Source organism: Callorhinchus milii, unplaced genomic scaffold (genome assembly GCF_018977255.1).
Source record: "Callorhinchus milii isolate IMCB2004 unplaced genomic scaffold, IMCB_Cmil_1.0 Scaffold6, whole genome shotgun sequence".
Lineage (NCBI taxonomy): Eukaryota > Metazoa > Chordata > Chondrichthyes > Chimaeriformes > Callorhinchidae > Callorhinchus > Callorhinchus milii.
The window spans coordinates 20,457,017-20,483,288 of NW_024704747.1; the positions used below are offsets into that span (position 1 = coordinate 20,457,017).

The 26,272-nt window shown below is 40.7% G+C and overlaps 1 protein-coding gene across 1 annotated transcript in view; it reads right to left on the reverse strand.

The window, feature by feature from the left end:
- Positions 1–26,272, reverse strand: part of LOC103182941 (receptor tyrosine-protein kinase erbB-4) — a 374,750-nt gene that overhangs the window by 66,011 nt on the left and 282,467 nt on the right. The window contains exons 17-20 of the mRNA XM_007900138.2: positions 25,471–25,603; positions 24,644–24,766; positions 24,230–24,328; positions 18,888–19,073 (exon numbers count right to left, since the gene is read on the reverse strand). Of these exons, the coding sequence (XP_007898329.1) occupies positions 18,888–19,073; positions 24,230–24,328; positions 24,644–24,766; positions 25,471–25,603 (541 nt within the window). The remainder of the gene's footprint in view (positions 1–18,887; positions 19,074–24,229; positions 24,329–24,643; positions 24,767–25,470; positions 25,604–26,272) is intronic.

Here is a 26,272-nt window from a genome sequence, read left to right on the forward strand (position 1 = left end):
CTGTAGTTACGGGACATTGCTGTGCGCAATGTGCAACAAACAGTAATGGAATGAGTGATCAATTCTATTTAGGGATTTATTGGCCAGAGCTCCAGGAGACATTCCCTTCTCTTTTCAAATAGCGCCTTGGGATCTTTATGTCCACCTGGACAGGCAGACGGGACCTCTGTTTAGTGACTCATCTGAATGATGGCACTTCCGATAATGCAACACATCCCCAGGACTGCATTGGAGATTCATCTGAGACAACGTAAGTTCAAGTCCCGATGTGGGATTTGAACCACCACCTTCTGACTCAGAGCCAAGCTGACGCAAATGTTGTGACATTTTATAATAATCCTTGCATTTGATATTGTACCCCTCGCATTGGGAGGATGTCTCAATATAAACATAGAACTAAATGTGAGAAAAAAGACATCCTGATGAATAGGATCTGCAATTCAATATTTCCATAAACCTTAAATATTTACCATCACATTTTACAATAGCGCAGAATGTCTCCTTGTTCTTCCTCTCCAAAAATATAACTGGTTTTATCTGCAAAATAAAATGCCTTCTTTTGGAAAGAATATTATTTATTAAAAAAATGCAATAGATAAATAAAATCAAGAAAAACAATTTTGGAAAATTACAATGCTCAAACAGCAAAAAGAAAAACATTGATTCTAGAACTGATTTTTTAATATAGTAAAGTTTGAGGGACGATTGTGAATAATGCTGTGTAAAATACATAGTTATTAAAATCTTGCCTATATTCATATGAAATCTGTGTTTGGAGTCATTTAGACAGATTACGTGGGTGGTATTCATATACAGCTTGCACAGTGTGGACTAGAATTATTTAGCTGGTACAATGTTTAGCCAGACTAAAATTTCTGTCAGCGATTCCCCTCCCTACACAAACTTGATATGATTTTGAAAGTATTGTAACTGTAATAGTGCAACCAAATGTATAATCCTTAGAAACAAACAGATGCATGTGCAAATGTTTTGATCGTATACTTTAAATAAATTTGTGCAATGTCCTCTTCATTTATAGAAATTACAATGCCTTTAACTATCATTCCCAGCTGCTCTTACAGTGGTCTTTATAAAGACTGGATGAGGACAGAATGGTAATAAAAGGAATATCTTAAGTGCAGTATTTGTCATAAAGCTTTAATCCTTTGTTCGAAATGAAAAGATATGAATCACTGTGGTATTGAAGAGTACAAGGTGCTATCATTTCTCTGCCAACTGACATTGCCTTACGCATTTCCAGCATCAGCTTCCACATTTGCTGTGTGTCACACTGCAGTAAGATATGCTCAATCGCATATAATATGCGCTTTACGCGAAGTAAAACTATCATAATAGATTATAAATATCTTCCCGGTTTTATAATGAAGTGAGGGAGGTGACTACGAATTACTTTGCGTGAAACATATTGGCCATTTTCATAAGCTCTGGGGCTCTAAATGGCTGAATTAATTCTCATATATCCCAGCATCTGTGCAAGTCATCACAGACCACAAAGATGAATTAAGGGGATGGTTCGAAAATATTAAAAACTTCATGCATTGTCAGGGAGCTTAATCTGATATGAGATTGCCTTAATTTGTTTTTGCTGTAGGTCGAAAAGAGTTGTTTGGATCAGACAAACAGGAAATCTCTCAAATGATCACTGACTGTGATTTGCCCCTGAGGGAATTGGTTAAGATTTTGAGCAGCTGTTTCGGGAATCAAGTCTGCTAGTAATAGTATTTAATATGGATAAAATACTGTGCAATACCAATCGAATACTTTTGAAATCCTTGTCAGCTAAAATGACAGTCATTTGAATTAAAAATACATTTCATGAAATTCACGTGAAAAATACCCCAATTGCATAGCAAGATGGCTGAACGCACATCAAGTTCTTCTTGATGTAAAATGTCATCTGGAACAGGCCAATGCATTTGTTTTTGTATCGAATTAAGGAGTATGGTAAAGTGCGAGGAAGAAGGTAGGAACCTAAAGGGGGCTTAAAGCACTTATGCGCGCTGAGATGCCGTCCGGAGTGAAGGGCGCTATATGAATGCAAGTTGTTGTTGTTGTTATGCGCGTGGGAAGGTAGGTGGCACATACTGTTTAATGTTGAAAAACCTGAACATTTTGCAAAAAAAGGACAAAGAACATAAATAATCATAGTATAGCATTTTAAAAGTGCCTTATCACATCGTTTGAGACATATCACAGTGCTTCACAGGATTTAGTGTGAAGTGTATTTGGGGGCAAACACGGCAGCCAATTTGTTCATAGCAATATCCCATAAAGAGCCACGACTAAATTTGTCCACTCTCTAAATGGCAAAGTTCTTAATGATACTGAGAAACAGAGAGTTGTAAGGTCAGAGATCTATAGATTTTTAAAGGTGGGAGTGCAGAAAAGAGTCAACTGTCCAGTAGGAGAAGTGGGACAACAACAACAACAAAATTACAGATGTATAGCGCCTTTCATGCCGGGACGATGTCCCAAGGCGCTGGACAACCAGGATTTCGGACCCGAGCTTGGGGTCGGCTTTGCGGACGGTGGAGGACAGGGGGTGGGAATGAGAGTGACCAAAGGCATGGTTGAAGAGGAGGGTCTTGAGGGAGGCAAGGGAGGGGGCGAGGCGGAGGGACTGCGGGATGGAGTGCCAGAGGGTGGGGGCAGAGTGGCAGAAGGCCCGCCCGTCAATGGTGGGGTGGGCGAGGCGGGAGACGTGAAGCAGGCCAGACAGAGTCTGTGGAGCAGAGGGTGCGGGCAGGACGGTAGGGGGCTAGAAAGTTGCAGAGGTAGGTGGGAGCAAGGCTATGGAGGGCTTTGAAAGTGAGGACCAGGATCTTGAACTGTATTCTCCGTGTGACAAGAAGCCAGTGGAGTCGGGCGAGGATAGGGGTGATAGGGTCGCGACCCTGGTGCAGGAGAGGACACGGGCTGCAGAGTTCTGGATGATCTGCAGCCTATAGAGGGAGGAGTTGGGGAGTCCGACAAGCAGGGAGTTTGCGTAGTCAAGCCTGGATGTTATGAATGCATGTATGAGGGTCTCGGCAGCCTGCAGTGTGAGACAATGGCGGAGCCGGGCAATGTTGCAGAGGTGGGCGAAGGCAGAGCGGGACATGGCACGGATGTGGGTAGGAAGGATAGTTGAGGGTCAAACAAGATGCCAAGGTTCTGGTCTGGTTTAGTAAAGTGGATGGTGATGTCAGTGCCTGAGGTGTGGAGATGCCGGTGGGAGCCAATCAGGAGGGCCTCGGTCTTGTTGACGTTCAACTGTAGAAGGTTAGCTCTCATCCAGGACTTGGTGTCCGACAGACATTCTGTCAGCACAGCAGTGGTCCTGGAGTCGAGGGTGGAGGCAGAGGTGGGTGACATCTGCATACATGTGGAAATTGACTCTATATCTGCGGATGATGTCATTGAGAGGGAGCATATAGATATTGAAAAGGAGGGGACGAAGGACAGAGCCCTGAAAAACGCCGCACGAGACGTTGCAGGGGCTAGAGAAGAAACTGTTTGTGGAGATGAAGTGGAGACAGTGTGAGAGGTAGGATCTGAACCATTCAAGGACAGAACAACGAAGGTTGAGGTGAGAGGAGAGGCGGTGGAGGAGGATAGAGTGGTCAAAGGTATTGAAGACAGCAGAGAGGTCAAGGAGGACGAGGAGGCAGAGCGAGCCCTGGTCGCAGATGGACAAAATGTCATTTATCACCTTGACCAAATCTGTTTCTGTGCTGTGGGCAGCATGGAAACCCGATTGGAGGGGTTCGTGAAGGGAGTGGCAGGAGAGGAAAGAGCAACAACTTGTTCCAGGACCTTGGAAAGGAAAGTTGAAGATGGGGCGGTAGTTTGAGAGCAGGGATGGGTCCAGGGAGGTTTTTTTTTTAAAGGATAGGAGTGATGAGGGCCATTTTTAGAGAGGTGCCAGTGGACAGGGAAAGGTTAAGTTGGATTTGAGCCAGGTGCGTTCAGAGGCTCGCACCTGAGCCTTAAGGGAGCGAAGGTGGCTGGTGTACCAGGGTGACTTCCATGAGTAGGAGGGGAGAAACCTGGCCAAGAAACCTCAGACAAATTCAGAGTCAATGGTGTTCATTCATTGCGGCTCTTTAACAGGCTGTGGAGTATATTGCTTAATGCTGCAAACACTGGGGATCAGTGAATGTCAATAAAATATGAATATCTTTGCTTTTTAACCAAGGAGAGAAGATGAGTAGCGAGGTACTGTATTCAGAAGTGAGACAGATCAGTGTGCAGCTTGAGATGGCTATGTACTTTGTGCACTTGCAAAGCTTCACATTTACAAGAGGGTTTGGGAATATTACTCCGGCCCATCTTATTTCAGGGCATCGCTGTTTGCTTGAAAAAATAATAACCCACCAGCTGCAGCATCTCAGTGTGAGAGTTGATAAAGCTAAACAGACAGATTAAAACGAGAGGCCTGTAAATGACAGCAGCCTTCAGATTATGCAAATTGTCAAGATTGCAATTTCTCCCCACCATGTGCTCACGCAGAATCATACAATAGAATGGTATAGCAGAGAAACAGGCCATGTAGCTCACTAAGCCGGAGCCTGTGGTTTTCTCCACATGAGCCATTCTATTCCCATTCTCTTCCCACACTCTTTAATATTCTTTTTCTTCAAGCATCTTTCTAATTCCCTTTTAAAATAATCTATGGATTTTGCTTCAACCATGGTTTTGCAGCAGAGAATTTCACATTTTCACTAATTTTCTGCACTTTGAGTAAAGAATTTCTTTGCAATCTGCCCTTTAATGATCTACAAAATATGCAGTCACTACCCTTTACAGTAAATCCAGTGAAGCACTTTAAGAGATTCTCCAGGCATGAAAGGCACCGTGTCAAATGCGAGGATTTTATTCTTCTTATGGGTGTCTTAAATTTGAGCATTCACGTTACTGACTCACCCACATGTGCAAATAATAATCTACAGTATTACCATTTTACAGGATTTTAGCCATTATCTCTTCCCATCAACTAGAGTAGCAGAAGATGCACAAAGCTGGATAGTGAACACCCAGCTACCTCAAGAGCTGCGGCAGCTCTTATTATAACTTTTGAGTGATAAAGTATTCCTGACAGGGTTTACAAAACGTGGGCTTCACATATTATGTTTTAATATGTTCTGCTTTATTATTTTTCTGTGTGGGGACTATTCAGCAAAGCAGGCAGTTTAAATCTCTGTGTGACCTAATTTGAAGAACTCCTTTCTCTTCTCTCCTCGCCCCAACATTCCCCAACCTGGGACTAACCCATGATTCATATCTGATTATCGTTGTGGGTTGTTTGCATTTAATAAAGCTTTACAGGTGGAAATTCTAAAAAGGCTTGAAACGGCTTTAATTTTGAGCATGAACATTTCTATTTTAAAGCAAACAATACCACTGGGTATCGTTTTGACATGAAATTGCAATGTGAGTGAAACCGTAGAACAAACCCATGGGATGAGGGGAGGGGTTTGGGGAGACTATAGACTACAAGGATCAAATTCTGCTGCATGTGAATGGCAAAGATTCAATGGCACTATTCTAAAAGAGAAGGGAGTTTCATCTGTTCCCAACAATTCTCCAGATAAATTCAGTTTCACGGTTATTTGTGAGACCATGATGCTTGCAAATTGGCAATCATGTTTGCTCGTAAGCAGGCAACAACAACAACTTGCATTTATATAGCGCCCTTCACACGGGGTAGCAACTCGAAATGTACTATAGTTGACAGCAATTACCTGTAAAGCACTTTGAAGACTTTCAACATCATAGGCCAATTTTTAATGGAATGGTTTTTTTTCAGGATGTGTGTGAATTCTGCACTCATCAAGATAAGCGATGGCAAAAATAGCTCAAATCTGGTACAAACCAAATAGCCTAGTACCAAATAACATGCCCAAAGGCACCTTTTCCTGGAGTAGAATGACGACTGTCTTAGCTCTCAGCATGAGAAGTGCCCTTTAAGACACTTGCAAATCTGGAGGCTACGCCAACAAGCAATTAAGAGTCGCCATTGAAGAGATAGGTCTGTAACCAGTTACCACAGCCAGAAGTTGTGCCCATAACAGACCTGTTAAAATTGATGTCACACTCAAGAAAGGGATGAAAGGGATTATTATTTTAACAACATTTCACAGCAGGTGTTTTTCTTAATATGAAACCATTATGATAATCCTGCTAAAAGCTATAAAATGCACAGTTACAGTTTGATAATTAAGGCATTTAATTTCAGGGAATGGGTCCGATCAGTTGCAAAACTGATTCTGTATTCTCTGAGTATATTTTTCTCGTATAAATTTCATGTGTCTGGATTGATATAGTGGTTAATATTCCTCCTCCTCTGCCATTACAACTGAATTCTGTATTTTGGCATTTCTTCGATAGCATGCTTTAAGATCTTTCATAACCAAAGTTGTTACAGTTTGTGGTGTATGCCTTTCGTCAGTCTTCGACTATAATCTCTCTTTTTCTGATGACAGAATACTGAGAATCTGCTTTATCCTACACGATCGGCCTTCCCAAAACTAATTTCTCCCGCAGTGATATTGTCAATAGTGGAGGACAGTGGAATCTATTATTGAAACATACAAGATAAGCTGAAACGTTACATTCTAATTACATACCCAAATACCGTAGTAGAAAAAAAATCTCTTCCATTTTCTTAAATCCAAATTGCCAAATGCAATCCATAGCTGCAATTTTAACAGATATTTGTTTTGCCACTGCTGTTCACATACCCAAACAATTAACAATAATAAAAAATATTTTGTGGATAATATTCTTTTGTATGCATGCACTGGAGTCCAAGAGTTTCCCAACCAACTGGGGAATATAATCAATAACTGAGGATTATGCTTTCTACATTAAGCCACAGTCAAAAGATAAATTGGGTTATTTAATAAGTGTATTGATGTTGGGTCTATAATTGAGTAATATAGGGTGCAGTCAATGAACCAGGCATTGCACTGTGGGGGAAATTTATCGTCTTTATGTGCCACTTGTCAAAGTAGATTTTGACAAAAATTAGTATTTATTGTAGTTTCAGTGGAAATCATCCTTCTCAACATCTATTTATTTACTCCTCTGTTATACTATAATGTTCACACTGACTCACAAACACAAAATCAATGAGAAAAATCATATCACAGAGAAACTCCTCCCACTATGATTTGGCTGCATCACCTCCGTTGACACACACAAAATAGGCTACTTGGAAATGGAGCAGCAATGCATCCGATCCAGCGTAACAGCTGGTAAGGGCAGCATCATCTGATCTACAGACATCGCAGATTGGGTTTGGGTTCTGCTATTCAACCATTGCCGTGCGCAACTTGGCTGCCCCATTCAATGTCTACAAACACACAGTCACGAGACTTCACAGTAAAATCCTGTAAAGTCCTTTGAGACTTTTCCAACGACATGATGAGGTGCTATATCAAATGTACGGTTTATTATTATTATTATATTTTAACAAGAATACAGAATCTCGATAAAATTCCTGTCAAAAGTTACTGAAATTCAGCTCTGGAAGTAAATCATGCCACGTACTTCCAGGTAAAGGAAGGAGATTCCATTTGTGAGACTCGGATGTTTTATTCAGAAATCCTATAAATAAATATTGTAAATCAGACTCCAGAATCTACTTAACAATGCAAGTCCAACCCTTGGGGTTTGCACACGCTTACTGTTAGGTAGATATAAATTGCATTCCCAAAAGACGTAGTTTCCTCTAACATTCGGTGTATCTCTCTGCACGTCCAGATATAGTAAGTAGCCCAGTTAAGTGCCTATCCATGCACAATGCCATTCTAACTGGCGGAGGAAATTAGAGCAATATGATACGAAAGTGAAACCCGGCCATTAAGTGGGAAGTGGCCTTGCTTAATGCGTCACTTGCACCATTCAGTCGGGGGTAACAAAGGTGTTGTTCAGCAACAAACTTGTCTGTTGACAATTTTTGTGGTGCAGTGAATGAGTGCTGGGAATGGTTTCATCCGTTATCAAGCTTTGAAACTAGTCAATAAGCTGATAGACATTGTCCGACATAACTGTCTGCTTTTCTGTGTTGTTGCCAAATCATTGAAAGTATCAGGCAACTTGTCAAAAATATTATTGTAGATGCCAAAGTGGTTGACAAGAAGTATACAAATGGGATAAAATACCAATTTCTCCTCTTTCATCACATGGATTCAGATTAAACAACTAGGAGTCAATATTATTGATTTATGTAGATTGGGCAATGTGTTCTGCTATGAATGGATTCCAGGCTATCATTCACCAATGGTATATATATCAAGTCCTGTATTATGAAGTAACCTTTCAGAAAGCAAAGGAACACAAGGAAAATCCTCCTGTGTATTGAGTACTAAAAAGGTTAATCACATGGATTTTATATCTGATTGTCCAAGACTGCTCTGAAAACCTAAATAAGGTAGAATTCAAAATACTTCTTACAGCTAGGCCCGACTATGCCAACTCCCTGCTTGTCGGCTTTCTCAACTCTTCCCTCCGCAAGCTGCAGACCATACAGGACTCTGCAGCTCATTTCCTCGCCCTCTCGGCAGGCTCAAGTCTGCTACACGTCCCCTGCCTGGCCCGCCTCACCATTGGCAGTCAAGCCTTCAGCTCTCTACCCCCTCCCTTTGGAACACCATCCACAGTCCCTTTGGCTTGCTCCCTCCCTTGCCTCCTTCAAGGCACATTTCAAGACCCTCCTCTTCAACCACGCCTTTGGTCACCCTCCAAATCTCTAACTGTCAAGCGCCTTGAGATGTCCTCCCGATGTGAAAGGTGTACTTACAATTAAGTTTTTTTTTCATTTTCCATTTATTGAAGGATATTTCTGAATGCAAATAATTCCACTTACTTCCCAATCAAAGACAAGCAAATTCTTTATCTAAAGATTTTTCTACCAAGTCCCAATTTGGGAGCACCTGGAACGTTCTCACTAAAATGCCAAGTGTTCTCCATTTTTTTCCCAGCTCTCAAATTATCTTGGAGGTGCTTAGTTCCTTTTTTACCTGCTACTGAGGTATGGTTCTACCAGGTGCACCCTCCAGTACATTACTCCAGAGGGCATTGTTCATGTGTCAACACTAAAGTATTGGCAGGATATACGACTCTGGAAGGAATCACAGACCATCTAGATCCTACCTACAACTGACTCTTACACCTACCAATGGGGATCCCTGGATGGGAATCAAGAACAGAAATCCTGACTGACTTTTCCCCTCCTAATCATGGGATTTAGGACAATTGTAGCCCAATTGCTCACCCGGCTAAGATCAGTTTAATTGTTTTTGCATTAATTTACTTGGGTATTCTGCTGTGTGAATTCTGCTGTGGCACTCAATACAATATCTGTAGCCATGTATGAATGCCTGTATTGTAATTGTTCATGAATAAGCAAAATAAATTCCTAAATAATGCTTGTGGAATGATAGCATCAAATATTTTAATGGATCGGCAAAAGATTTGTGAAAACTGACCTAATTAGAATTGATACTAATTACTGATACAATTATGCTTCCAATTTTTTTTTCTCCATCATATCCAGTTCCGCCCCTTCCCCCCTTAATAATTTACTACTCTGTCCTTCAGGGAGTCCTGCGGTATTTTTTTTAACCGAGTGGGTGATGAGCATCTTCTACATCTTTTCTTCTATCGTTCTGTACTTTGCACAGGGAGATATGCAAGAATGCCTTGAGAAAACCTGTCAATCCATTTCCCTCTATTCCCATGGGAAACAACCCAGACGCCACTTAATGCTTCTCCTACTGACTTGGCCAAGTCTGAGCACTCACTGACAATAGTAATACAGTTGTTGCAAACCAATTTGAGGCAATTTTCGCTAGTCTTGAAATACTACAATATAGTAGGATTCCACCATACATTACACCTGCCATTGCATATTTTGAACAAGGAGATGAGGATGAAAAGTGACACAGATGCTCTAATACGCCAAGGCCCTGCTCAGCACTGCAATGAGTCACAGAGACCAAGGGGGTGGAGGTAAGCGGGGTCTCCTCAGAGCTGAACTGCTCCAAAGTCACATGCAATGGAATGTCAGAATCAAGCCCGTTCTCTGCAGCGGTCTCAGTAGTCTGTTTCCTGAGCGAGGAGGGTCTGCAGTATTCCAGGGCACTGCTAATGACAGCACAGCAAGCCTGGATCATCCGCAGGACCTGGAAGGGCAAACCAGTTACTGGGGGCAGGGAGTCATCCCACGCAACTCCTGTTAACCCTGCAAGCCACAGTTCTAATGGGTATGTCCTAGCTGGACAAGCAGCAGAAAATCTTGCCGGACAGCAATATCAATGGCAAGCTATGCGGTTTTAGCTAGTTAGACTCCAGCAGAACACATTCTCTGGGGTCCCCAGCCTTGGCTCTTGCCAAACTGTGCCTAAAACTTTCCAGAATTAGATAAGCAGGATCCATCCCTCCAGGGAGATAGTGTGAATTCCATGCCAACAATCTATCTCTGGGGTTTCCATATGTAGGTGGGATGCGCGGAAATCTCAACTTGGTTTGGATACTCTTAAGCATGGTGATGGGTTTCCGCATGTGTCAGACACCCGGTTGACAAAAAAAAAGCAACAGTTCAAATCATGGTCTCTGACGAGTTGGTGATCTCAGACAGCGCACTATAATTGGCTTCAGCATCCACATGTCAGGGAGGGGAAAAGGATGAACCAGTGTGGCCATTGCTGACGGCTATCCCGAGACTCCTGTGCTGCGTGAGAGAGTGAGGAAAGAATCGGACTTGGCTGTAACACCCCTATGATCAAATAGCCTTCTTATATTCACTATCTAAACCAGTGGTGGCCAACCTCTTTGTTCGATCAATCCCCCAAAATGCTCTTGATTGATGGTAACACCATAAATATCGCTACTCAGTAACTACTGGAAATAAAATATTGATTAAACACACACTTCCTAAGACTGTTGGGAATGTTCAGCGGGCCACTTCTTGACACCCCCGCGGGCCACTTTTGGCCAGCGGACCATGGGTTGGCCCACACAGGTTTTGACCATGGAACCCCATTGTATCCCAGCAGAAGAAAAAATGATCAAATTGCTTTTGTGAGAAGAGGGGAGGAGAACACAGGAGAAAATTGGTGGGAAGAAAGGGATAAAGTGAAGAGGTCTTTTAAATGTACTCTCCATTTACTTCCAAACTGCACCCATCTTAATGATGACAACTTCAGAAAAGTTGAACATTAAATCATGCACGCCATTTTTATTGCAAGAAATATATCTCAGAATAATAATCCTTGCATTTGAAATAAGGCCTGATCATGTCATCGAGACTTCACAACACTTCACAGGATTTACTGGAAAGCTTAGTGGCTGTGCACTTTGTTGGCAAGCACAGCAACCAATTTGCGTACAGCAATATTTCAACAAAAGCCATAAAGTGAATAACCAATTTAATCTGGGGGATTGTTGGTCAGGTCACCAGAAGAAACTCTCTTCTCTTTTTGAATAATGGCGTGGGACAAGACAGGCGGACAAGTCTCCGGTTTAACATCTCATCTAAAGGATAACAGGGTACTCCCTCAACACAGATTTCAAAGTCCTGACGTGGGACTTAAACCCGCAACCTTCTGAAATGCGGAAGAAATGATAATGCAGAAACATCAGATATTCTGGTCACTTACAGCATTGAAAAAAAAACACAGTACTTGCAGAACACGAAACTGTCAGTAGCAAAGAATTGGCTACAGAGTAAAACTAATGAGACATAGGAAAGTGGAATAATATTGAATAATGATCAAAGAATACAGAGCGCTGAAGGTATTTGTAACTTTTCAGTTGTGGTCATTCTCGAGTTTTAATGCATTACTCTCATTCAAAGAATGACCTTAACTTCCTTGGAGCATGTCTTCAGATTTAGATGGATTGGGTGAGACCGAAAACGTATCTCCATCCCATTTTTCACCTTTGCTTTTGTAAAGCAAATCTAACCCACTGTGATTTGTAACAACATTTTCCACTAATTAATTTCTTTATAGGTTAAATTATTTATAATGATCTCTGCAATATGCATGAATCTATTTGCATAAAGAAGCGCCTTTAGCTTTGGTTTTAACAATCAGCAGCTGGGTCTTTTTTTATGACAATTTTTCTCCAGCAATTTTTCTCCTTCTCTACTGAAGACTTCTTGCCGTGTACCACAAGCATGAGAATGCTGGGCATTCTGGGGACCATCACTCACATGAATATATCTTCATGTGTGCGCTTTGACAGTCAATGCTGGTATCTATTTGACTATGGGAGAGAAGGGGAGGGAGGGAGAAACAATAAGGAATGGAATAGCCAAGCCCAATCTTTGCCATCCACTGTTTGACACATGTATTTTCAGCTAACAGAGGTCTCCCCAGCAAAAGGAAAACTGAGCAGCTGCCTAGGGAGACAGGTTTCTGGGAGAAGTGATTTTTTTTTAAATGCTCAATTGGCATTCAGGCTTTTTAAGGTAAATTCATCGCTTTTAAGTTGAAGCTAAAACTATCAAACTTCTCTAGGAGGGCTGTGACACACTGACATTTTGCCTAAGATGGCAGATTGTCTTGAGTTGTTTCTGCCAGCTAGGGCAAGAATAGCAGTCAGAAGCAGGATTCCCAGCTGATTTTGTTGCTCTTTCTTTGTTGCCCAAGGATGCTGAACCCAATTCAATCAGTTTAACCACTGTCTGAGTGAGATCAGCAGATTCGAACCATCAACCTTCTGGTCTTTAGGGTTATGTCAGAAGGTTCCTTTACCTACAATGGATGAGATTGAATTTGCCAAGGGGGATGCTCAAAGAGATCTAGGAGCGTTAGTTGACTCGTCACTCATTATATCAAAAGAGTGTGAGGCAACATTAAATAATGCAAACAGGATGTTGGTCTATATTGTTAGTTCAGTTTATATCCCCGTACAGGCTGTACAGTACTGTGCTCTGGTCAAAGCTCACCGTGAATAATGCATACAGTCTAGTTACATAAGGGGGCTGTCCAGGCCATAGAGGCAGTGCAGAGGAGAGTGACAAGGATGATCCCCAGTGTTAGAGGAATGAGCTACGAACAATGATTAGACAAGCGTGGACTTCAGTTTTGAGAGAAGATTACTCAGATGGGACCTCATAAAATTTTAAATGGGAATGATAGGATAAACCCAGGTCAATACGTTAGGATGTATTAAGACAGTAAAACAAAGTGTAAAGGGCAATTTCAGGACAGATACCAGGAAGTTTTCTTTACTTAGAGGATAATTAACAACTGGAATAGGTTGCCAGTACAGATGATAGCGATCAGGACACTAAACACTTTTAAAAAGCAGCTTGATACAGTGATGAGGGGATGGTAGGATGGGTGTTCTGGAGGCATGTTCAGATGGCCAAAGGTCCTTTTTCACCCAGACCAATCTTATATCTAGAGTCTAGACCATCAAATGAGCTTCTCTCACTTTAAATAATATGATTTCTAGATTCTTATTATGCACGCTGGTATTTCTTACATTTGATTCAAGAATGTAAATTTTCATAATTAGCATTCGCAATCACAATCAGTAACCTTCAAAGTGATTGGGAATGGCTGATCCTTCCAAGTCTTTTGCTCGAGAAACATGATGTACTTTATTAAGCACACTTCAACTATGCTCAATGTGACCGAAGTGCTCTCTGCAACCAGCTGCACACTCCTACTGGTTATGTGATGAGTGGCTTTTGCGGAAGGGGGAGGGGTAGTGGGAAGAGAGAGAAGAGTCCTTCCACGGGGAAGGTCTTGTTAATGAAAAAAGACAAGGTTGCTTTTGGAGAACAGTTGGATGGGTATAATAATAATAATCCTTGCATTTGATATAGCCCCTTATCATGTCTTCGAGACATGTCAAAGCGCTTCACAGATTATACTGTAAAGTGAATTGATCGTATATATTTTGGTCGAATAGTAGAGTGGAATAGGGGCGATGGAGGCTCCTGTATAAACACCAGCATAGACAAGTTGAGCCGAATGGCCTGCTCTGTATCATTCTATGCAATTCATAAGACCGGGTGGCTGGTGGGATGTGATGTATGACCTAGAATTCCACCTGGACTTAGCACTGAGAACATTGCCTTAATATTCCCAATTCTGCACAATATTGGAAACTTCCTAATGCAGTCAAATTTAGATAATGTTTCTTCTGCAGATCTTCTGAAGAACTGCTAGAAATCCTAACTGTGGGTGAGTAGTGTCCTAAAGTAATAATAATATTTGCATTTGATGTAGTGCCTTATCATGCATTTTGTGGGCAAAACTTACAATGTTATTCCAAATAAAATTTGTGCTTGAGCGTACATATTTATAATATATTCTCACTACCATCTCACACAAGCAGACCGTTAATTACAACAACTTTGTGCATAAGAATTGAATGGACAAGAGCTAAATTTAGGGGTGTGCTGCATTGTTGGAGGAGCCATCCTTTGGATGAGACTTTAAACCAAGGTCCCGCCTAACTGTTCAGGTGGATATTAAAGATTCAATCTTACAACTTCAAAACAGAAAGGAGTTTCTTCCGTTGTCCTGGCCAAAAAAACACCAAATGAAAATTGGTTATTCACTTCATGGCAGTTTGTGGGACACTCCTGTGCAAAAAATGGCTGTTGTTTTCATCCACAAAAACAGTTACTACATTCAGACATCCCACTGATGTCTAAAGACACTATATCAAATGCAACAATTATAAGATACAATGTCTGACGAAAACAAATCCATGTCTAGCCCTCATCACAATCACCTTATGAGCAACAAACCGTGCCCTAACTTCCATAAAACGTACAATTGGTGCCACTGCATGTGGCATGTAATGTGTAGCTCCATACATACTTTGCATGGTTCAAAGACCGGAGAAAACATGAAAACTTTCAATAAAGCCAAACTTAGTTTCAAAAAGGTGACACTCAAATTTATTTCTCCAGAGTACGCAGAGGTGATAATTGTGTATGCATAACATGTAATTGACTCCTACATTTTCCACAGATGCCACTGTTTTCTCGATTGCCATGTTTGATTCTGCAAACACTAACAGCTGGTAGAGACCACCAGCCTGGCAATGTTTCAGGCAAGCAGACCAACCTTAGTTGAGTTTGGTCTTCTTACTCAACATTCGAACAGTAATATTTTTTGATCAATCTCTCTCTTCTCTCTCTCTCTCTCTCTCTCTCAGTTCACTCCCACTTTTGGTGTTCTATAACTCCTAAGGCCACTTTAAACTCCTCTCCGATCAAAGTTCCCTGGCAATCCCAATGGGTGCTGCCCTGCTACTGTGCAAATCACCAGCAGGAGGAGCTCAAAATCAGGGCAAACCAGATTGATTCTCTCTCTGTCTCGATGTTATCAATCAACAATTCAGCTGAGAAATGATGAAACCCATGAGGCAAACTGGAATGTCACTCATTCACTGCTGCACTGCAGGCTGCCATGAGAGAGTGTATTTGCTCTTTCTTATCCAACGACTTGCATTTATGTAACACCCTTCTTGTGGAGAAGGTAAGTAGAGGAGCTGATATAGAAAGATCAGAGAGGTAAAGAGGTGCTGGGCATGAAGGGATTATCATGTAGAATGTTGCAATAACTTTGAAAGAGCTTGCCATTGGCACTTAGCCAAAGCAGAAGTATGGTAAGAGAAGTTATTGATTTGGTTTACAATCCACAGGCAAAAAGGAATTGTTGGCCAGGACATCAGGAGAAATTCTCTTCACTTTCAAATTGTGCCATAGTATTTGTAACGTCCCTGTACAGCCAAAGAGTCCTTGATTTAACAACTCATCCGAAGGATTGTACCTCCGACAATGCTGAGCAATCTCAGCACTACATTAGACCATTGGACTGGCCTGTGTAAGCTGAAAGTCCCAACGTGGGGCTTGAACGCACAACCTTCTGACTCTGAGGCGAGAGTGCTGCCAACTGAGACAGGCTGCCATCCAAAATTAAGCACAAATAATAATTATTTTGTAAGTAAGATTTCTGCTGGAAAATACAAATCTGTGAGAACAAAGCAAGGGAATTCTTTTTAGAAGAAACTGAAAGAGAATAAAGCAGTAAGTTGCTACACTGGCTTGAAAGCATCGGAGTTAGTGCAGTGCCTTGAACCTATCTCTTGCTTTGCATGGAACTAATTGTTTAACACGGTTCTGTCATTGATGAAAGCATCACAATGCCTTGAGCACATCGGCTGATAAATTGCTGTCATTAAACAAATCCTCTGTCCAGTAAGTCTATGATGAAGTGCACTGTTTTGTAGCAGACAGGAGCTGCTAGGGAAAGAAAGACCTTGAACCCTTTGACTGTAGCCAGAAAAAGGACTTCAAACAACATATTCTCACATCTCCTATCAATCAAGGACAACACTCAGTGTCCCAGGACAGCACAGGATTGGTTGTCCTCTATAGACTATTGCACCAATCTACCCCTGGAGAAGTGCAGCATGAATGACCCACATTGAACCAACCACCTACCACTAGGCAGAATGGACTCTCTGATAAGTCTTGAATGAATGAGCAAAGCTTTGGCAGGCTATTCCTCAGTGTGAAATCAAAAAGGAGAGCAATCTTTTGAGTGATCTTCCAGGAGAACAAAGCAGTCACTGAAAGCAGCTGGCCCTTTCCTGGGTGGCTATGTGGCTGCGTCAAATCTATTTCCTGGGATCGGCTCTTATGTCAGAATATCAGGAAGAGCAGCAACAACATGTTTTTATACCTACAATGTCTTGTCAGTCCCTTAGTAGTTTTAAAATAGCAAACAAACCAATGTCAGCACATTCACACAAAATTGCAACATGGGTCAGTTTAATGCACAATAAGGTGCAGAGTGGTCATATGTATAGTACTTTAATGAGGCAAACATTTAAGAGAACCACTGTCCAAATACATATATTACTGACCACATTGCTATTTCCACATAGGATTTTACATTTGATTCATCCCCTGCTCAACTTGTGTGACAGATTTTACACTCTTACTCAGTTTCTTATAGAGTAATACAACTTGGCCATTCAACCCAACTAGTCTGTGCTGGTGTATATATTTATTTAGATTTCACACAAACCGCCTTCTCCAAAACCCCCCCAATCCTCCTACACACAAACACACACTCAAATTCCTCCCTCTTATACCTCTCCATTCGCTTCTCCCTTACATATAATAATAATCCTTGCATTTGATATAGCACTTTTCACGTCGGGAGGACGTCCCAAAGCGCTTCACAGAACACACTGTAAAGTGAATTGACTGTATATTTGTGGGCGAACGCGGCAGCCAATTGCGCACAGCAATGTCCCACAAACAGTCGTAGATTGAAAATGACCAATTTATTATTGTTTTTGGAGGGATTATTATTAGGCGCGTGGAGCAAGGAAACCTGCCCAAGGCTTCGCCCTGCCTGGAATTGAACTCAGGTCTCTCACCTGCAAAGCGAGTGCTCTAACCACTGAGCTACAGGACTCCACGTGTAATAGTGTAAAGTTAAATTTGTTGCTAAACAAGCAGGAATTTCATTTTATGAAGAGTGGAATTGTCAATTATTCTTGGACTCTGAGCATTTAATCTTAAAAGATTAAAGCTATATATAGTTTATAAAAAGAGTGGGCAGATCAATGGGGTGGACAAGAGCAAGAGGTCAATGTCTCAACATGGATGGACTCAAAGTATGCATCAAGTTTGGCCTTAAACACATTCATGTTATTAGCTTCAATCCTGGATGCTGAGATCAGGACCACCCTGATCTAAACGCAATACCCACTTGTGTCAATGTTCATAATGGTGATGTTTTTTGAGATTTCAGGTACTGTAATATTTATACACATCAAAAATAAAATATTTTGGCCATCCATTAATGACCCATATTCATTAATTAATTCATTAATGACCCATATGAATATGACTTTCATATTCGTATAGAGCAGAGACTGTGGATTTGATTCCTGGTCTGTGCAGAGTTCTCAGTTGAGCCAGTATTTTGGATTTTACAAGTTGCCTTAGCATTTCTGGGCTGGTGTAGGGGCAAAGAAAAAAAAATTAAGCTGGATTTGTGTTCCTAACTGAGTGAATGCGGTACGCAAGTGTGTAGAAAAGTCAGGATAGAACATGTATAGAACATGTGTAGAAAAGTCAGGACAGTCATATCCTCTGAGGTGGAACTGACATTCACTATCCATGCTCATGCATGAAGAATGCCCACATGGGCACTTTGGGATCATGCCCTGCCAAAAGTTAGCACTTTCAGGAAAGGACGGCAATGGAAAGAATAAGCGCTGTTCTGCGCGTTATTGATTTGCACCCTGTACAGACACTAACTGAAATTTGCAGGATCAGATACATTCACAAAATGCAAAACAAAAGTAAACAGTGACAATCATACCATCTCTGTTACTGCTACACTTGCAATTTATTACACTTTATGTGTCCAAAAATATATTGACAGAAATCCAACTCCTCCACTTTTAGCTGACACCTCTTAGAAGCCATGTGGAATGTTTTTCTTCCCAATCTGCATGAAGATGTCAATTAGAAGCACAAGATGCCATGGACTTGATTACTACGGTTCAAGCCGCATTTTGTGTGGGAAACAATTTGCACATACACACTCTGTTTCCTTGCAAAAAGGAAGCACTGAAATGTAATATTTATGGTAACTTTAAATTCACAAGGACCAGTACCCACACAAACTATAAATTAACCATGAACATTGCAGCAATAAATTAAGCATGAATATCAATCAATCTATAGTATTCAAATCAATATTATGTTAAGTAGCGTTTTTGAAGTCAGGAACAAGGAATGGCAGCACAGTGGAGCTTTCAAGCTCTTGACCCCTCCACCGCCCAACCCAAATCTAAAGTTCTACTAGAAAGTTTCCTACCTTAGCAATTTGGACACACCAGTTCAGAAGCAACTGGGACCCGATGTTATCCTTGTGTTCACGAACGTAGTCCAGCAGGCAGCCATGGGGCATCAGCTGAGTGACCAGTTGGATCGTGGGGCTCAGACAAACACCCAAAAGACGAACCAGGTGTGGGTGATCCATGCTGGCCATGATCAGAGCCTCCTGGAGGAGGGTGAAACAAAAAACAAGGACAAATGTTCACACAGATGGACTTCACCTACATTGTTTAAATGCCATCAGTGCAATACAATTACAAGTTTACTCGGAAATGTTATATTCCGTGTAGCAGCTTATCCTTCCTGATTATTTTTTGTGTATTTTGATAGCAGGATTATATTTATTCGCAGAATAAATTCAGAAAATTGCAGGATTTAACAAGCAATTTCTTTTTAATTATATTCAGATTTTAAAACTGTGATTTTGTTTGGCATATATGATAGAAAACTACCCCTTCAAGATTTTAAACATAGCAGAATACCAGTGTTACATCGTTCTCTGGCACAAAGTGAACCAAACACAGCATTGTGTGTTAGACAATATGTTCTTGATCTCAGCTCTGAGCCACTAAGGAGACTTGGCTGAATGAAAGCCTATTCTTTCTTCAGTAAGCGAGATCAGAAGATCAGAGGCTGGCTCCTTATCTTGCATCACCTTTCTCCCTCTCTATCCAGAAGGCACAGACTTGTGCTTGAGTACAGTTCCACAGGCACACTGAGTGTCGTTTGATACCTCACCCAAACAATGTGCGAGTCCTGACAGTGAAAGTCAACAGGCTATTTGACCATTGGAGGGCATCACAACCAAGTCTGATCTTCAGCCAACATCCAAATGTACACACTTCCCAATAGGGGTTCCTGGACCACAATTGTGAGTTGGAACCTAGCTGACATTTCCTTTCCTAGAGTTGCTCCTTTGCTTTGGCTGAGGTCTGCTAACTGTGAGCTTGCTTGCTCCTGATTGAGCAGCTAGAGAGGACCATTAATACAAGCCTACAAGTTCACTCAGCGGAGGATACATGCAAGAATACACCTGCTTCAATGAACTTGAACACTTTCATAATTTATCCTGATACGGTGAACCTCTAGTGGCAAACGCTGGAAATGTTAAAAGGCAGCAGCCTTGATGCAAGCACATCAGTTTCATTGTACTGATATCACACACAAGAAATGCAATGGACTTTTTGGAATGCAATGATTTGAGTACAAATGGGGTCATCGAAATGTTTGGCAGACTCAAAAAATAAAACTATTTGACAAAAGAAAGCATTTTTTATATACTTTTGCCTATTTTCCATCCCCTATTTCCCTAAATTTAATCACAATTGAAGAGTTTCTTTTAATATCCCGTTAAGGTTTCATTTTAACCCATTTAGATGATAACTTTTCCTCCCATTGGTCTTAGTGCAATTGGTCTATTTTGAAACCAATTCTGAGCTACCGCAACCTGTTCTTTTTCCCCTTTCCCAGTCTACAGCAAGTCTTCTTATACATATCAAAAGTAATCTCAGGTCCACTGATGTGGCTTGGCTTTCTAATGCCACCAAAGCTCTTTTGGAAAATTCATTTGTTATTGTGCGAGAGGCTTATTTCTCTTACTTATGTTACCAAGGTTATGAATTTCCACACATTTGACAAAAAAGAAGCCTTTTAATCCATAATGCAAATCAAGTATTTCATTTTTAATTCATTTTAGATTAAATCTCAGCGATTCTGTTGAACTGACATGGCTTTCAAAACACGACTTGTGGAGATTTTAGTAAATACCCTTCCAGGTTCCTAACATTTGGCTAAATCCTGCCTTTAACCAGAGTAAAATTTGCAGCACAGAAAGTGAAAGATTATCATATCAGCAGGAACATCAGGCTTTAATGCAAATATTAAAAATCTCATATTTGCTTACAATTAAAACTATTCACCACAGGAATCATCAACAGGGAATCTGTGACACTCACTTTAATATTAGTTATCATCCTAACATTGTGGTGAGTCACATGATGTGGATTAACTCTTTCACTGCAGTTGGTTTTATTACAAATATAAAGGTCATGGGCATATGGTTCAGTTTCATTATCTTTTAAGATTCTCTGGCATATGTTTTTCAATTTATTGCTTTGTCTCAAGGGATAATAATGAATACTGGTTTGGATTAAGGCCACTCGAATTCAGATTAATGGAAATGACTCCGTTTCATGAACTACCGCCAACCAGAGATCACTCAAGCATTTTTACAATGCACCAATTCAATTGTGACATCCAAAAGAGGCTGCTGTTGCATGGAGATGAAGTGTATAAAATTAGCTGAGATACATACATAGCCTTTAATTTTCCCAATTATTTAAAAAAATTCCGCCTGGGCTTTTCAGTTTTCCTTCTTTCTTTTAGGCTCCCCCTTGTGCTCTTTCTTAGCTGTGGGGGACTCGACTGACTCAATGAAGCTTATTGTGTAACTGTAGGGAGTGCGGAAAGCAGACTTAAATATATGAATAGGAGGAAGTCATTCAGCCAGTCGAGGCAGTTCCACAATTTCATTAGATCATGGCAAATCTTTTAATCGCAACACACTGTCTTTTCTCCATATTTGCTATCACCCAAGTGTTTATTTATCTTCCTATTTCACATTCCACTAGATGGTGTTTCTATAGCCCTATGGGGCAGTGTATACCACATTATTATCACAGTGCTTTGTGTGAAGAAATCTTTTCTAATCTCACTTCGAACTGGTGTAGGTACCTCTAATTTTAATACAATGCCTGACTTGATTCACTGTCTCTTATCTTCCCTCCTAACACAAGGAAAGTGCTCATCTTTTTCTCAGCCACATAACCCTCACAGCCTGACTGAGACAAGAAAGCCGATGTGGGGGGCATCTCCAACTCTCTCCTGCATGGTTGGATGCGCAGACTATTCATTAGAATTGTTGGGGTGTACTTGGGTGAGGAGGATAGCCAGGAGAAAAAGAACATGTTTCTTTTAAAACACTGAGGTAAGGTAAAATATGACCATAAGTGGGAGTTGATGAAAGGAATATAATCCGACTTTTACTTTACATTAAAACAAAAATTAATTGGTACCTAGTTTAAAAGAAAGAACCAAATGACATAAGAAAAGAAGCACCAATAATAAGGAGTGACAAGAAAAGCAAAACAAAAGATGGGTCTCCGGTTATGACTTCCGTCCTTTTCAATATAGAATTAAATGTTTCAATTTGATCAAGTGGATATTTTTGCCATATGTACAACATGCAAAATTTCCATCTGATTTAACTTTTCTATCTTTGATCTTGTGGGAATTCTCCCAACACTTAGAACATGTAACCTTCACATATCCAACGCTATGCATCAAAAAGCAGCAACATTTCTTCAATACTGTTCTATAAATAGTGTTCATGAGACGTACAATGCAGAATTGATTTTGAATGAATGCTACTCCAAGATATTGCCATATTCATTACGGGAATGCAAATGGGTGTTGAGTTATTGCAGAATACCTGCATAAAGACAATAGAAAAAAAATACAAATTGTTTGTAAACTAAGGTAAAATATTTTCCAAATCGTATGTACTCTTCCATAGTCAGTAAATAAGAAAATAAGGCCAGTATAAAAATTCAACTACAGAATTGCATCAAAGTACTGGGCTTGCATTTAGATTTTCTCAAGGCAAAGTTTCCCTTTTCCCAGCTTCATGCTGCATACTGTGATATAGTTGTTCACCTTGATCATGCCATCATCTGACCACAATCTGGCAGCCTAACAGCACAATAATCATTGTGAAGCTACAGTTTTTTTTAGGTACATCATCAAATGGTTTGCAAAGCTAGTTCTGAAGCTCAGAGCCACTTCCCAGTCAGTTCATAACTTGATTCAGTCACCTGTTCCCGCAGTGCTTCATCACTCAAGACCATTTGTGGTGCCTGTCAATTACTTTAATTCTCTGCATTTACCAGTCTAATAACTACTTCTGACAAAACCACTCTGTTTACCGGTAAAAGTACGGTTCAGATTAAATGGCCATTTAATCTACTCTTTAGTCCAAGGTAATGGGCCATCTTCTGATTTTAAAGGTTACAAATAAAGGTTTTGCATGAATTTCTCAGGAGGTGAGTTTCTTTCACAATAACAGAAACAACTTGTTTCTTGCCAGCCTTCCCTCACAAAACATAAAACGTTTAGTCCTTGATCTAAAATGTTCACCACCCACATTTACCCCTGTGACCCTCCGTATTAGTTATTGGTCCTCTACTCTACGTGTTCAAAGACCTTGGCCAGCACTTTGAATGTCACCTTCCCAACCTAATACTTTAAAAAAAACAGAGTACTTCCGCAATAGCTGAGCTGAAAAATATCTCATGCTGTGTTACTGAGCTATGCAGAACTGAAGCTATTTCTGGCTTGAGTCTGAAGCAAATTATTTGACATCAGCTGGACAGCAGCAGAACATTGTAAATGGCCTCAATATCACTGTACCAAGTATGAAACAATATGACATGGGGGTGGGTGGGACTTCTTATTCTATGACTGCTTTCAAAATTCTTGAATGTGGAGCAGAAATAGGCACACTTGTAGATGTGCCTTGTATTGTGACGTGAAGCTGCTGCCAATCTTTGGAATTAGTTTCTAGTAGGTGCGGTGACATTTTCAAACTATACTCCTATGGGCATAAGCTGTTTACAAATGAAACTTCGAGTGAAATGAAAAAATACTGGAGGGTGACAGATTATGAAAAAGGGTGAAAACGGGTCTTGAACCTTGCTTTCGTTGCCTGGCCAAATGCGATAGAATAACAAGTTCCACAGCATTTACTTCTAATGATAACTAGATCTGATGGCACCAACACTCTAGCAAGAGAACTAATTGAACATTTTGTAAATGGAATTTGATTACAATGAATATGCAACTGCACAGATGTATGGCTGGGCAAGCTGAACCAGGGTAGGGTTTTCTGTAAACTCAGCTGGTATCTTTGAAGAGAATTCACAGTAAAGGGATGTTGTGTTAGGTTAATTACACCTCCACAAAACGTTCTATAAAAGCTGCATCAACTGATTATATCCATTAGCAATACATTATCTGCTGTTCAAGGCCGTTTCCACAATTATGTGACTGACACCTTGCGATGCAGTTCGTCTGCTTTTCTCGTCTTGTGGTTTAATCATTTTCAAATAGGAAGCAAATGAACCGCCAGTTAAGTACTCGAACTTCATTTGAACACTTTGTGTCTCTGTTTCATTGACAACCTCAGTGCAATCAATATCTGCCACTTCTCTTGTTTCCATTACTGTACTCACAAAATTAATCACAAGCTACATGGCAATGACTTACGTCCATAAATTCTACATTAGCCTTGGGACCTGTTCTCTCACGTAGGATCTTAATGGCCACAGGAATCTTCACCGTCTCTCCCTCTGGGACCCAGATTCCCTGATGAAGACAGAAAACATCATCCTGGAGAAATGCGTCTTGCAACAAATTATTTTACAGCGCAAGCGGCTTTAGCTGGGGGAATTTTCCTCAGCTGTCAAGAGCTAACAAAAAATCTATGAGGAGAAAAGATTTAGATGAATCGGGCCACATTAAGAAGAATTGACTGTGCTTGCCGTTTTTAGGTCTTAAGTCATAATTTTAGAAGGCATCTCATGAGACACAGGGAATTAAGAGTTGGAAAAATCTGTTCAGGATAATGGGTACAAGTTAGTTTTCAGAGTTACTAACCCAGAGCACAACCGAACTACTTACTTTGTACACAGTCCCAAAGGCACCAGAACCCAGAATTTTGACTCGTTTCAATTCAGTCTCCTTGAGGATTCGAAGCTGTGCCTGATTAGGTGCGGCACCACTGGGGGTTAAAGGCTCCACCAACTGCAACACAATTAAATAATGGTTTATAGTGAATCAATGGGGGGGAAAAAAAGGCAAAGATCTTAAATTATTTAAGGATGGGATGAAAACTTGTCGTTTCTACTCTCGGACCCGGATTTGAGTTCAATGTAGAGTGATAGAATGAACTCTTCTCTAGTAATAGTAATAATAATAATCCTTGCATTTTGTATAGCACCTTATCACATTGATGAGACATCCGCAAACCATTTTGACAGGATTTTACTGTAAAATGTAATAACTGTGTATTTTGGAAGCGAACCAGGTAGCCAATTTGTGCTGAATGGAATGCAATGCCAATTTTATCCAGAGGATTTTGAACAGTTTGAACACAAATAGGTAGCACCGGAAGCATCGCACTATCAGGAGTAGGTACTTTCTTAAGCAATCTGATTTGTACCAGAGCAACAGAGTCGGTGCAAATATTACCAAATGCCCAGGATACGAAGAGAACTACCTGCTCCATTGTATATCGAACCTATGTTAGACCCATCACAAGAGGACTTGGTCCAGTCATCGAGTCACAGGTAGGGAAATGGAAGATACGAGACTCAGAACTAAAACAAAGTTGGTAACTCCTGAACAAACCTTCCCACTTAATGGAGGAGTCACCATTTTCTATGCACTTGGGCAATTCTGGGGGGAAAAAAATAAAATCTATTTTGTTTTTAGATCTACAAGGATACCTCGGTTTCCAGAAATCGGCGCAATGCTCGCTTCTTCCTGATGCTCTTTCTCCTGACGTACACGGCAAACACCAGAGCCATAATGACCATGATGAAGAGACCGCCAATCACCCCAGCGGCAATCAGTGGAGTCCTGGAAATTGGAATGAGACAATGGATGCGAAACTGGGCAACAGAAAGCAACTGAACTGACGATTCAAATACATTAAGAAAATTGAAAGCACATCCAACCATCATCATTCAATCACACCGCACTGACTACGAAAGAAAAAGTTGGAATAAAACCACAAGGAAAAAAAGCACCAATATACATTGGGATCAATCTTGTGCGCATGGCTCAGTATTAAAAACCTGCTCAATAGTTCCAGAGACTGTGCAATGCAGTGATCATATTTTTAGAATAGGTTTGCATTGGACTGAAAAATCAGATAATTGTCTGTTGCTCTAGCAGTAGACTTTTTAATTAAATTTATTATGAAAGGGTACTGGCTGCTTCAATTGTTAATCATGGATGAATGGACCATGTGGCTTTTCTTCCTCACTGAAAGACTCGTTTCTTCTCTCTCTCCCCCTCTCTTTAAAGAAACAAAGAAGAGGAACTGAAGGCATTGAAACTTTGATTTCCAAGTTTCTGGGTTAGTGTTTTGATCCTTGGTACTAGAGGGAGATACTGGGTTTGGATCAAGACTACAACCATCTGCATGAATACAATCAAACAGACCTTTTAAGCATCGGCAAAGGAAGCAAAAGGGAAATCACAAAAGGTATTCCTGTCGGTCAGTAATTGTAAGAAATGCTTGAT